General features: G+C 38.5%; 1 protein-coding gene across 1 annotated transcript; it reads right to left on the bottom strand.

The window, feature by feature from the left end:
* Nucleotides 1-443: 443 nt before the first annotated feature.
* vgll1.L (vestigial like family member 1 L homeolog) lies at nt 444-14,346 on the bottom strand. The gene is made up of 4 exons (XM_018230024.2): nt 14,184-14,346; nt 9,772-10,004; nt 5,561-5,962; nt 444-1,909 (listed from the first exon to the last, which is right to left on the bottom strand). The coding sequence occupies exons 2-4, from the start codon at nt 9,980-9,982 to the stop codon at nt 1,836-1,838; spliced, it is 687 nt and encodes a 228-aa protein (XP_018085513.1). The 5' UTR covers nt 9,983-10,004; nt 14,184-14,346; the 3' UTR covers nt 444-1,835.
* Between the last annotated feature and the right edge of the window lie 257 nt (nt 14,347-14,603).

The raw sequence follows: 14,603 nt of genomic DNA, 5'->3' as shown, positions 1-14,603 counted from the left end.
ATTTTTTAGTATTTGTGGCTTTTGAGTTATTTGGCTTTTTATTCAGCAGCTCTCCAGTTTGCAAGTTCAACAATCTGGTTGCTAGGATTCAAATTACCCTAGCAGCCATGCATTGATTTGAAAGACAGACTGGATTATCAATAAGATAGGGCCTGAATAGAAAGACGAGTAACACAAAGTAGCAGAACCTTCTCATACATTTGTATCCTTACAGAGCATTTGTTTTTATATGGGGTCAGTGACCCCCATTTGAGAGCTGGGAAGAGAAGAAGAATGCAAATAATTTAAAAAGTGGAAAAAAGAAAAAAACTGAAGGCCAATTGAAAAGTTTCTTAGAATTTAAATTCTATAACAGTTAAAGTAAACTACCCCTTTAAGAAACTACATGGGTGTGTTTCCTTCATTTTGTCACATATATTTTTCAAGTAAAGACAAACTCGGTGCAATGAAGAAATCTGGGCTGCTTTATTATGTTTATTCACAGTAAATCATTTAAACGTTCCTCAATAAGTGATTTATTTATAAGGAAATTAAGCATTTTTCAAAAGTTGATTAAAAGTATATATAAATAAATAGAATGCCCACATCTATTTCCCCCAGTAGATACAAAATAAAAATGAATACAAATACAAAAAACATGGAACTATACTGTGTTGCTCAATGAAAAGTGCAGTTATTGCAGTAGTAGTAGTATTACACAGAAAATATTTTTCATGATCAAACTTGAGGTAGGATATTTACAAATGGATTAAATGCTATGGAAATAGCATTACAAATATATCTAGTTGCTACTGACTGGCAATTTTATCACTAATAGTGTCTTAACTTCATTACCGGAGTGTGATGTCCTTGCAAATACATTTCACAAAACGTGTGCTGCTCATCTACATGGATAAAATACAGCTGGTGGATGTTGTTGATGTTGTTTTATCACCAGCAATAGGAGAGAGAGTTTGAGGTTAATTATACCGGATAGTAGAATGGACTCCTTGTAGTGCATTGTGCAAATAAGGCTGCTTTGGCTAACATAAACTGGTTGTGACTCATACAAATGATATGCGTTTGGATATAAACAGAACCTTCTCATTTGCATTATGTATATTTACTGTACGTTGTAGCTACATTTTCACACCAAAATAATAGACAGACAGTTTTTCAGGTTTCGCAGCGCACTGAAGGGGTATATTTGTACCCATAACAAGGCCCTGCCATATCAATACCTGATTATGGCTCACTCAGATACTGATGGGGCAGCACGGAAAATCAAACCACCTTAGGCCTGTCCATTTGATTTGATGGTTGGTCTATGGCTAAACAATTATACCAATCTAATTTGGCCCAAAAAAGGGGCCATGCATAATATTATCAACAATTAACATATGTTTAATAGACAATTAACAAAAGCTTAGAAATACACATAAAGTACCTACTAATCACCCAAACAACATAATTAAATACACCTTTAAGCAGAGATTTTACTAAACTGAGGCCCATTTTCTACACTCTTATGCCTCCCTTATCCTTTTCGGCACATTTTATGATTATTTTAAAAAGAAAGTGAAGAGCATGTGTATAAGAACAATGGGAAACGTGACTCATTTTCTTCTTTAGGGTTCCTGAAATCCTGTCCAAACAAAGCAGGGTCCCCACCAAAAGTTTGCTTTCCGGTGTCCAATATGAAGAAACCATTTGCACCATGGGAATGACAACACTACATATTGTTTTACTCTTGTCCAATGAGGAAGTCCATGTGCAATAAAAAAGGCCTTTGCATGTACTTTACAACATATTTACAAAAGTATCCTTAGAAGGAGAAAGAATTGAAAACGATATGTTTAATAAAAGTATAAATCCTTCCTTCGATCTTGAGGATGAAAATAGTCTTTTCTTCGTTCCTGAGAATGCAGATCTAGAAGAAAGTGGAATAAGAGAAAAGCAATGAATGAACAGTTTCTAAATGTCAAACACAATGGGCATCAAACAGTGAAATAGAGCTTCCTATTGGTTGCCAAAGGGAAATTTCACTTCTTTATTCCCTTCAATGGGTTTTTATAGGGACACATTTATCAACTAGTGAACTAGGGGAGGTGTGGGCTTGTTGTTGCTGGTACTTGCTTTGGGTTCCCTCAATCTTAGGCCCAGCACTGGCCTTGACAGTCAGTCTATATATTCCACATACGGTACGCGTTCTTTAATTTTGATGGTTTCTGTGCAAGTTTTTACTTGAAGTTTTACAGCAGCATCAAACCTGGCTTTTACATGAGCAGAAATGTGCATTTCATTTACATTACACATATTTATAAACATGGCCCTATATAGTATCCCAAAATCTGTATCTCATACTTAGGGGCTGATTTACTGAAATGTGAAAAACTATATTCCAAGTTTACATGTAGTGCTTTAACAAAAATATGTTTCCTTTATATGTTAATTTTGTGAATATTTTTCTCATATGAAAATATGTGAAAATAAATAAGTAAGAGTAAGTAAGTTACATGGCTCAAATATGACGATATTTTCTATGAATTAAGATCTTTATTTGTACAGAATCCATACCACAATCAATTTAAATTTTATTAAATCAGCCCCTTGGTATGTGTGACTATGACGATATTTTCTATGAGTTAAGATCTTTATTTGTACAGAATCCATACCAAAATCTATTTAACTTTTATTAAATCAGCCCCTTGGTATGTGTGACTCTGCCTTATAATATTGTATTTTGCTGTTTACAGTTAACTGGGCAAAGAGATAACTGCAGCAGCAGAGCAGTCTGTTACATATAGGCTCCAATAACACATATTTAAAGGAGAACTAAAGCTTAACTAAAGAAGTAGCTAGAAATGTTGTACATTATTATTTTGGGCTTCTGTACCAGCCCAAGGCAACAACAGCCCTTTAGCAGTAAAGATCCCTGGATCTCCAAAGATGCCCCAGTAGTTCCCCATCTTCTTTTCTGCTGATTCACTGCACATGCTCTGTGCTGCTGTCACTTACTGAGCTTAGGGACCCAATCACAATATACTGTACATTACACATAGAATATAAATGTCACAGTATAAGGCAGATTAGTAATTAATACATATAATTACTACATGGCAGCACAGAAACCAGTGCAATTAGCATCAGAATTTAATAATCAGCCCTGTAGCATCAGCTTATATTATAGGCCAACCTCATTTTCTGCTTGATAATTTGCTACAACCCTTAAGCTTAGCTTCTCAACAGCTGCTCAGAGCCCACTGAGGATGTGAGTGTCGCAGACACTTTCCAAGGTGGTGACCCCTGTGACAAGTTTGAAGTCCTGGATCATTGCTGCTATTGAAAAGCTGAAACTTTAGGCTGGTGCAATGAGTTCAGTATATAAAATATGGCATTTGTAACCACATTCATTTTTTGGGTTTTAGTTCTCCTTTAAGGCAACTGTTGAATTTCAGTCTGTGCATAAGGACAGCAATTCTGCTAGACAGCCACAGTTTCTTTCACACCCCTTTCCTCAATGACCAACTACCTCCAAGATCAGATCAGATTGTCAAGTTGCCAAAACAAAATAAAGTGAAACTTCATGTAACAAAACAAGGTAGATCTAGTATAGGTAGATCTAAAGGCTATGGATTTTTTTTTAGTATAGTGAGACCCTCTCCCATCACATAATATGCAATATTTATATATAATATTATATATTATCATTGTATAAAACATTGCAAATTTGCACCTGGGCAGTAACCCATAGCAACAAGACCATGATCAGCTTTTTTCAGCCAGATGCATGTAGAACAATGAAAGCAAACACTGGTTGCCATGGGTTACTGCCCAGGGCCAATTTGCTCAGTGTTGATGCATGAGTCCAGTATTTTTTTTACCCTTGCACAGACTGGTTGGTGAGTCGGTGAGTTGTCAGACCCAGCCATTGTAAGCTCAATATCACAGAGCAGCTGAATGTTATTTAGAACAGAAAATGGGAATAACTAGAGGACATTCCACAGTTCACCACGTTCATTATCAAAGACATGCCGGAGGCCATAGAGAGAGGATAGAATGTGGTTAGAGAACTTGCTGGACAACTAAGTAGCCCATAGCCCAAATTCTTAGCAAGTTTTGGCCAAAGTTATTTCAGAAGTATATTTTAGTAGCAAAATTAGTCTTTTGCATATTGTATTTTAAGGATGTTCCTGGTTTTACAATATCATCGCAGTGGGACATCTGCAAAATATTAGGAAACTGGAAAAGAAAGGCTCAATAGATATGCAAGCACTGGCCTCGACAATAATAAAGTTATAACTCAATACATGTTTATTACAAACAATATGTTCAAACTGAAACATGATAAAAGCTAAACACATTCATTATCTCAGACGAATTAGATGTGCTATGGTAACATCTTGCTGTAGTGACATAAACCTAATCCTGCATGAGGGATCTGCCTGCATAAGCAACAGTTAAAGGGTAAAGAGACAAGTCTACATATTTCAGTTTAATATTTTGCTTACAGGATCCTACTTAACTTAAAAACAGAGCACAATCAATTTATCTGGTGTTTTCTGCGGCATTGCCTGCTCTTCAGATAGACTTGATTGTGTGCATGTAATGATCTCCTTGGGCGATTTGGAGAGCAATGCTAATAAAGGCAAAATACTCATGATTATTTGAGAGGAGAAACCATGATGAATGGTAGGAATTCTTTGATGTGCTGCTGTTTATAACTAATGGTCAGCATTGAACATCAAAGCGTATATTTTTGCTTTGCCTCTGCAGTATGCTTTGCCTTAAAGGTACATGATAGCAAATTCAGGGCTGTGCTTTAAGTTGGCAGTGCTGTCAGGCCAACAGGCTACCACAACAGTCCATACAATATATAATATTTCAGTTTATGCAAAAGCTATAAATGAGCATAAGAGCTGCAGCTTAGTTCAAGGAGTCAAGTATTAAAGGCAAGGCAGAATGTTTTCAAAGAAATGGCTCCAGGGGAAGCGCTTGCTTCACCAATGGTCATAGAAAGATGGAATTATAGAATGGTGAATTTTCCCCAGTATGTTGCATAAACTGTCAGTTTGTGCTCTTTTTTTAGCTGCTAAAGCGTTGATTGTATGTATGCTTTTGTAATATTCTCTTTGGTGTTTGGTGGCTGGCAGTTGAAGGTACATATTTCCCAGCAACCTCTGCAATAATCTGTTAGAATCTTGCATATGTTCACTACAAATATAAGAACAATGTAAACCAGGGTTGGTTTGCATTCCTCCCCTTTTATAGTTGCTCTGCTGCACACTGCCATATGACTGTCTGCCATAGTATACTTAATCCATTTGCTTCTAGCACCATTAGGTCAATAAAGATTGATGGCATTGATCTAATGACTGGAATCAATTACTTATTATATATGTGAATTATTCTTTGCCTTTTTCTATTGTTCAGAAATATTTCGTAATGCCGGAGCCAATAATAACATTTATGGTACAACTATGATGCCCCAGACTAGAAATACCTTAAACACATATGACATTTTATGCGTCCCTGTGTCTGTCCTTACTCCAGTATTAGAACACAATTGTTTATAATTTACCTGTTTGAGGATTTATCCTTGGATTGAGGTTTTCCGGAGCAGAGATCCCTGTTGCTGTAGATGCGAGAATCTCCTGCTTAATCATTGACTCTTGAAGAGGAACTGAATATCTTTCATGCTGTAGAAGACTCAGAAGAGAACCAGGCTTACCATCAGGGCCAGTGCCTGGGACCATAGGGAAATCAGACATTGAGTGCTGATAAACAGGGGCAATGGGGTTATGGGGCCCAATGTGATAAAGCGGCCAAATGTCTGCTGGCTGATGAGGATGTGATTGGAAAACTGTGGCATAGTGGTCTGATGTAGAAGGTAGAGGTGTTAAGACAGATGCAGGCATCCTTACAGGAGGTATTGCTTGATAAGGCTTTGTCCAGTTCATATCATCGTTTGCCATAGTACTCACTACATGGAAAACAATTCATTTTAAATAACATTCTCCACAAATCAAGTCATATAAGTACAATGAAGCATTCAACGGAATGATGACTCAAAAGCACTTGTGACTGTCATTTCCGGGCAGAGTAAAACAGTGTTGCACAGAAAAAACTTGCTTTAGCTTCATTCCTTAATGGAAGAGGCACATATACTGTATGTCCATATTTAAAGGAATGCATTAAAACCCCTTCTTCTATGGTAGGTTTTTGTGCCTGTGCTCAAAATTATGACAGCATATCAAAGCATTATTTTTCATGATATGTTGGATATTACTGAGAATACTAAGAACAGTACGTGTATGCCATTAAATACTTATGGACATATATCATACACATGCAGAATAGATTGAACCTTTATCAGTAATTAAATACAAAACACTGGATACATGGAGCAACTAGGGCAAAGAATGCTTTAGTTCATGAAAAACAGCATACAGATCAGAAGGGTCATTTAGTGCAGTATCCAAAGTGCAATTTCAAACACAATTTGCCATGTTATTTACACAGTGTTTTTACCATAAATGTCCCTAGTTCCGTATGCACATTATGCAGGAATGCAAAAGGCGGACTCAAGCATCTTTAATTTAATTTTGCATGACTGTAGTTACGTTTGTACATAAGCCCTCAGATTTGCTTTCATTATTCTAACTGAACTAGGCCAGAAATGATTAACTGCTGATTAGTTGCTTTAAGTTACTGTCCCCTGTCAAATCATAATTTATTCTCTGGTATCCAGGAACATAACCATCCTCTTGCGTACACAGGAGCACTATATGTACCCGGCGACCCCCCCCCCTCCAGACACACATTTTCTTTAACACCGCAGTGTGGTCTCCAGTGGGCCCCAAGGGGGAGCAGGCCTGGGTGTAATCTCACCCCCCACTCCTCAACAGAATGACCACTGCTGGTATCATTTTTGACAGCAAGGTTTGGTAAAGAAGATGTTCGCATTGGGGAGGGTAAAATAAAATCAATAAAGAAATGATTTCCATATGTTTAAGTGTTATTTCACACCCAGCTGCTACTTTTAAAGCTAAAACTAGCTTTTACTGTTTTCTATGGAGAAGACCTTTATTATTAATGCTCAAGGAACAATAAAGCCTATTTTTAGGCAGTTATAAGTAACAGCTGCTTTTTTCTTTCATGGCATAAGCCTAAAGTTCTTTATTAACCACAAAGAGGGGCCTGAACTATAAGATGGTGATAGGAACATAGCAACAAGACTGCAATGACACATGGAAGAAACCCATATCACATGTGCCACAGCACTGCACATACCCTATGCTGAACAGCTCGGGTGCCATGTTGGACACAGCACCCTGTTGCTATCATGTATCTGAAGTGGGCGTTGTGGGTGACAAAAAGTGCATAATCTGCTGTACAATTTATAGTGTTGATTTCTAGTCCTATGGGGTTGTGGTATCATTTTTATAAGCCACTGCATAATAATAATTTTAATTATAATAACATACACATAAACTATTTCTCAACTATAATCTTGCCCATAGCAAAATCTCACTGTGTACACATGCATTGATTACTTTCTTCCTATGTTTCAGAAATAAATATTTTTGCAAAGACTCCCTGTCATGTAAATAACCCTCTGAGGGCTGTAGTCAGTCTCTACTGATCCACTGAGTAAAACAACCGTAACATCATGGGTGAAGGATTGGATGCTAGGTTTTCTAACTACAGCCTGTATATGGGCTCCCTGTTAGGAAAGTGGGGTGCAAATCTGACTTTGTATATTAGGAACGAGATACATGTGTGATGTGCATGGCCCCAGTGCTGCCCAGCATACCAAATACAATGCACAGAGAATACCTTACATCAATTTTTTTAACTGCTGCGAGTTGCAGAACACAGCCAGACTGTGGGGAAAAGTGCCTGCTGCATGAGCACTAAGGGGTGCACTCTGACACCCCTTAGAACTCTGAGTTTCTTTCCCCAATTTTTCATAAATTACCCAATTGTGTGAAGGGGAGTAAAGACTCGGTTAACTAGCACAGCATGATCCACCTACCAATAATGCACTAATGTATTCATTTCCATCCCTCGTGTGTATTATTTTAGGTTAGTGCCCAATGCTGTGGGTCAATTATTACCTATTTCACAGGTTTGGGATGTGTTAATTATAAGTGTCATACAATCAGGTCTATGGACATGGCAGTAAGGTCCTGCAAATATCCAATTTTTGAAACCCAACCCAGAGTCACAGCCTGCATTTTTACCTGCTTAGGCTGCCATCTGACCCACAACTACCTTACCCACAACCCGACCACCATTAAACTGGAAGTGCTTTTGCTCAGGGCCAGGCCAAAGTATTTTGGTACCCTAGGCAAGGGCTTCAAGCAGTGCTCCCCCACCTGGTCCGGCATTACCATTTCTTACCTTACCATTCATATTGTCCCCTGTACCTGTGCCAGCAGCCATCATATTGCCCTAATGTACCCATACCAGCACCTAGCATATTACCCCCATTTGTACCTGTGCCAGCATAAGCCAAAACATCCATCATATTGCTACCCCCAATCTGTAACTATACCAGTAGCAGCCAAACAAATCCATCATATTGTCCCTAATTTGTACCTATGCAGGAGCCAAAACTCCATCATATTGCCCCAAATATCTGTGTACTTGTGCCAGCAGCCACCCTATTGCCCCCTGTACCTGAGCCAGCAGCAGCCAATTCCTCATATTGCCTCTGATCTGTACCTGTGCCAGCAGCAGCCAAAAAATCCACAATATTGCCCCCAAATATGTACTTGTGCCAGGAGGAGTCACAAATCCATCATATTGCCCCTAATCATCTGTTTAAGTGTGCTAACAGCTGCCAAGAGGGAGGTGGGGGGGTGCAAAAGGGGTTGAAATAAGCAGTTTATAGGCCAAGCAAACCAGGGTTTAAAAAACAAAAGAAAAAAATCCCCTTAAAGGACCAGTAACAGCAAAAGAATTCTAAAAAAAAATTGCTTAAAAAAACAGAAGCCAACACATATTAAACTTTAAAATCGCTAAGTCTTTATTAAGAAATAACTTCAGAAATGGCGACAAGGCGACGATCCATCGTGCGGCATTCGATTTCTCCTCCCTGGCTATCTACTATAAGGAAGGCAGGAAGGCGAAATGGAACACTGCACGATGGATCGCCGATCGCCTTTTCTGAAATTAGCAACTATAAAGTTTAATTTGTGTTGGTGTCTTTTTTTCGCAGCATACTAACGAATTTTTAAAAAAATGTTTTTGCTCTTACCAGTCCTTTAAAAGTGCACCCCCCTCCATGATTGCACCCTAGATGGGCGCCTACTCTGCCTTCACCTAGTTCCGGCCCTGCTTTTGCTACTAAGTGTAAGTGACATTATCAAAAGTGGGCAGGGCAAACAAAATTGAAAAAAATTACTTATATACCAGTAAAACTTGATATATATGAAACCCATCACATGCAGACCCGCTAACCCACATCTGCAAGTCCTACCAGTAACCACCAGGTTAACATTTCCAGTGGGAAGCCCTCTGGTGCCGGACCCACCGCAGGATTCTGCATGGTGGGGTCTGTAGAAATTTCTTAGAGGGCACATCTGGTTTGTGAATCTTCAGTTGGACAGCGCTGATATAGATCAAATTCTATACTCTGTAACTGGCCAGAACAAATCATTCTAAAACAGCTTAGATCAGAATCATGGAAAGTGCAAGATTATAAAGAGAAATTGGTTGTTTTCTTTAGGCTCACTTCCCATCTTTGTATTAATGCCATCATCCCACTAATAGCTAATTACTTACTGTTCTTTGGAAGGTAGTCATCGCCTCGATTTTTAGTGCTTAAGTCCTGTGGGTCCTTTGTCGTCCTTAGGGCTCTAGAAAAGTGTTCATCAACAACACTATTAATGTCCCCTTGATAATAAGTAAAGATTACACAGCGGGAGCCTAATTCCGTCTTCACCGGAGTTTCTTTCATTTTGTATTCCAAAGAGCTTTTATGTAGGTCTTCCATTTTGCTAATTCCCGATCAGTGCCTGTTGACAAGATTGAATAATGTTTTAGAGCGGTTTAAGCCTTTACCTGTTCTTTCGCATGTCATTTCACAAAATGAAAAGGAAATTGGCAATTAGGACCACAATAATTTACATAATCTTAAAAGACGAGTACCAGGGGCTTCAATATATATATATATTTTAGTCTTTAATGTCCACTCTGGAGGACAGGGCTGTAACTAAAATATAAGGCTATTGGCTGTGGGAAATGGCAGCTCTATAATTAATCTAGGGGAATAATTTTCAGTTGTCTAAAACACTTTCTATTCCATTGTGCCATGTTAGATGAAAGCTCTTTAATAAAGATCTATGTGCAGATAAAAATAGGATTAATACTAATAGGTTTAATACTTAAGAGCAATACTTTTATTAAACATGAAGAACAACTCCCTGCATCCCCTGACAGCCCACCAGGTATTGATTAATGGTGGGAGTCGTACTTAAATGTTCATTGTGAAAGTCCCAATGGGGATGGGTCAGTACTTATAAACTTTTCAGCTCAGTTGCACCTGCCATGTAAGGAGTAATATATAGGTGGCCCATCAGCACCCTCATTCACTGCCCTTACTATAGCACTATTTCTTAGCATTAGACTGTAATTGTAAACACCACTGGGACAGCGACTGAATTATGAACAATCTCTGTAAAGCATGGAGTGAATGTACTATATGTAAAATAAAGCATGTATTAATATGTTTATATTTGCAATATAAATCAAGAATAATAATATCAATATTTGCAGTACCTGTGGTCCCAAGACATAGTGGAAGCCCTTTATTTAGTAACTTTCTTGCAAAACACCATGATGGGCATTGCATCTGATGTACTTGTATAAATGCAACAGACAGGGGGGAATAGGTCACCTAGGGACTGGGCATGTAACTAATTAAATGGGCCCTTGTGTCTGTTTTCAGATGAGAGGACACACTTAAGGGCATATTTATCAAAACGCGAGGTTAGACTTTACCACATAAAAACTCACCCACTTTCTATTCATTCCTAAGGGTAAGGCCACACTAAGCGATAGCGCGGCGATTTGACTTGCGGCGACTTTTCGCCGCGACTTTTAAACGGCAATCGCTGGCGAAACTTTGGCGCTGGCGTCTATGGGGAATCGCTGCGTAAAAACACACGCGGCGATCTTTTTTCTATTGTCGCTCGAAATCGCCTCGCTAGGCGATTTCGAGCGACAATAGAAAAAAGATCGCCGCGTGTGTTTTTACGCTGGCGATTTTGCGCGATTCCCCATAGACGCCAGCGCCAAAGTTTCGCCAGCGATTGCGGATTAAAAGTCGCGGCGAAAAGTCGCCGCGAGTCAAATCGCGGCGCTATCGCCTAGTGTGGCCTTAGCCTAAGGGATTTTTAGAAGTGTATTTATCAATGGGTGAAAGGTAAAGTTTAGCATTTGATAAATATGCTTCTAAAAATCCCCTAGGAATGAACAGAAATTGTGTTTTTCTTTGGTAAACTCTAATCTCACATTTTGATAAATCTGCTCCTTCATGGGATTATTTGTACTCATCATTTTTTAGAAGCAAACACAATAAAATAGGAGGAAATGAAAGTGGTTAGAGGGCAGTTCAGCGAATACATTTCTCAGTAACTCAGGGAAACTCCTTAACAAATGTCATAATTATATATATATATATATATATATATATTTTTTTTCCTTTTTTTCTTTTTTAAAGGGCTAGTCATACTCAGGCCAACATTAAGTTAACTGGCCAATGTATGGGGCCAAAATGATGGCCTGCCCAATACATATCGACGATAAGCCAGATGCCTGTAGGGCAGGTTTGAAAATTTGAGGAGGACTGCAATAAGATGTTCTTCCAACTGGTTTCTATAGACCCCCATTATGATTAAATTGTAGTAGAGGGCCTGAATGGGAAGATATTCCGAGAAAAATTATAATAACATTGAAAATGTAATCCCCAAACAAATCTGTTTTTAGTTGCCAGGAGCAGTAACAAGAACATTTTCAGGTGCAGGCTGAAAACAGAACAAAAAACAAATGTCTTTCAGCTCTGATTCTTGTAAAATAAGGACCAGGTTTTCCCTAGCAGGTAGCTGTCATGCTACAAGTGAAATATACACTAATCAACTTGTACGTGGTGGTTTACTGGAGCTGATAATATCACAATTCTACTTAATTATGAAAAGTAGGAAATCATTTGCTTGCATCTTGGTTCATTGCATGGAGATCTTTAGATTGTAAGTTCTTTTGGGCAGCACCAATCCTATTTTTATTGTGTAACTCATTTGTTAAATGAATGTAAGGACCCTGTTTGTGTAAAGTAAAGTGCTGTGTAATTAGCTGATACTGGTGATGGTGTGGTGATGGTGTGGTTGGCACTACTCAGCTGGTTCCCAAAATTATGCTGGAATTCTGAGTAGAATGTAGAAAACACTGATATATTTTTTAAGGGGGCTTTGAGCTTTAAGAATATGGCATTAATTATACCAAGAATGTCTGTGTAAACATTTATCAGCAGGTACTGTATGTTAAATGTCTGGCCCTCCAGCCTTTGTGATCTGCAATTACTGGCTAAAGATGCTGAGAATTCTAGTTTATACATTTAAAATAGCACCAAGTCCCCAAATACCAAACTTCAAGCATCAACACTGGCACTTTCTTTTCTTAAAATATAATTTGTACTGTTTGGGACTACTGTAGTTCTGTTCATCTCAGACATAGCAATAGCATGTATTCAGGAAATGCCCTGGATGCATGAGCAGCTAGAAGCTCAATACTTATGTTAAATGCACATTATGGTGAGAAACGTGTGCACACGAATGATATTGCAAAGCACTTTCTGCTAAAGCCACACAATGTGAAGTTCTAGGAAATCAGTGTTGGTTCTTTTTTAACTCCTTTCTGTTACCAGAAAACCCTGATGCCTTTTTTTGGGCTGGATAATGTTAAGGTATGATGAATCACTCAGAAAGTAACAGCAGAGAGTCTATCATTATGACCCAATAACACATTCTTTCCACTAACACATTCTAAGACCCTAGCAGAAAAAAAGTACAACTTACATCTCCCCAGCTATTGACTAATTAAATGACTTTTAAATTTTAGAGCTTTTCTGCAAATTATATTTTAAACCAGGAATAAATTGCACTTTATTTACTTGAATCGATCTGCAGCTGTTGCAAATGTCAGCTAGGCAATGTTCTAAGTTCTAAGTAGTTCAGCAACATACCCTGTTGCTCAGTGTATTAACATCTATAAATGCCGTTCCCTCCCCTCCCTCCAGTGATTGTTTTAAACTTGTCATACAGCCCCCTACACCAGCCTAAGTGCCAGAAGGCAGAAGCACTACAGTCCTGTGGGTTGTTTAACAGCAGATGCCATGCCATGTACACCTTTATGGCCAGCATGGATTTTTTAAATTTCCTTTTTCTCTGTAATATTAAAACAGTACCTTGTACTTGATCCCAACTAAGATATAGATAATCTTTACTGGTGGCAACACAATTCTATTGGGTTCATTTATTTTTAATGCTTTTTAGCAGACGTAAGGTTTTCTATATTACAGATAGACCCCTTATACGGAACACCCCAGGTCCTGAGCAGTCTGGATAACAGGTCCCATACCTGTACACACACATATACATAGTATGGGATCCGTTATCTGGAAACCCGTTATCCAGAAAGCCCTGAATTACGGAAAGGCCGTCTCCCATAGGCTCCATTTTTTTTGCGCAAGGTGTGAGCACTATCTGTCTAATAATAAAATAGTACCTTGTTCTTGATCCAAACTAAGATATAATTAATCCTTATTGGAAGCAAAATCAGCCCATTGGGGTTATTTAATGTTTACATTACTTTCAAGTAGACTTAAAGTAGGAAGATGCATTATCCAGAAAACCTCAGGTTTTGAGCATTCTAGATAACAGGTCCCATACTTGCAAAAACATGTTCCCACCTATACAGCAATGCCCTGCTTCTATTATCTTTATAGTTTCTGCTTACAAAATTGAAGCACATTTACAATAACTGCACTTTCTTGATACATTTTATAAGGCAGTTTTGCAGCTGAGCTAAGTGAGTTAGTGGCAGAGAGCAGATGTATGTTATAGAACTCTATGCATATAATATTCCCTGCTTCCCAGATTAGTTTTATTACTGGTGCTAGTCAGCACAGATGTTTTTACCTTTTCAGATGAGCAGTGGGTTGCCTTGCTCCAATGTAATAGCACTGGGCATGATCCTGAGATGTACTTGGCAAGTGTGTCCTCTTTCCTTCAGCTCCTTTAGCAGCAGATAAATGCTCAGCCTGACCTGCCAGCTCTTCTCTAAAATCTTACACCGAGATCAACTGCTAAAGGCGTATCCATCTCAGTGACAAAGAATGCATAAAATGCACCCAAACTTGAAAACCAGGAACAAGGAACATGGGTTCCTCTGGTTTTCTGCTGCTTTGAACAATGAGAGAAGCAACGTTTACTTGAAGCAAACTTTTGTGACCGTCCCAACAAACCAACATCACACAGCAGCAAGAAATTAGTTCACCATTGCCAAAGGTTAAATAAACCATAATGCTGTGCAGATATGTGCTGCATATACAACGTATC

This window comes from Xenopus laevis, chromosome 8L, assembly GCF_017654675.1.
Source record: "Xenopus laevis strain J_2021 chromosome 8L, Xenopus_laevis_v10.1, whole genome shotgun sequence".
NCBI classification, from domain to species: domain Eukaryota; kingdom Metazoa; phylum Chordata; class Amphibia; order Anura; family Pipidae; genus Xenopus; species Xenopus laevis.
This window is presented reverse-complemented; position numbering and strand designations above follow the sequence as displayed.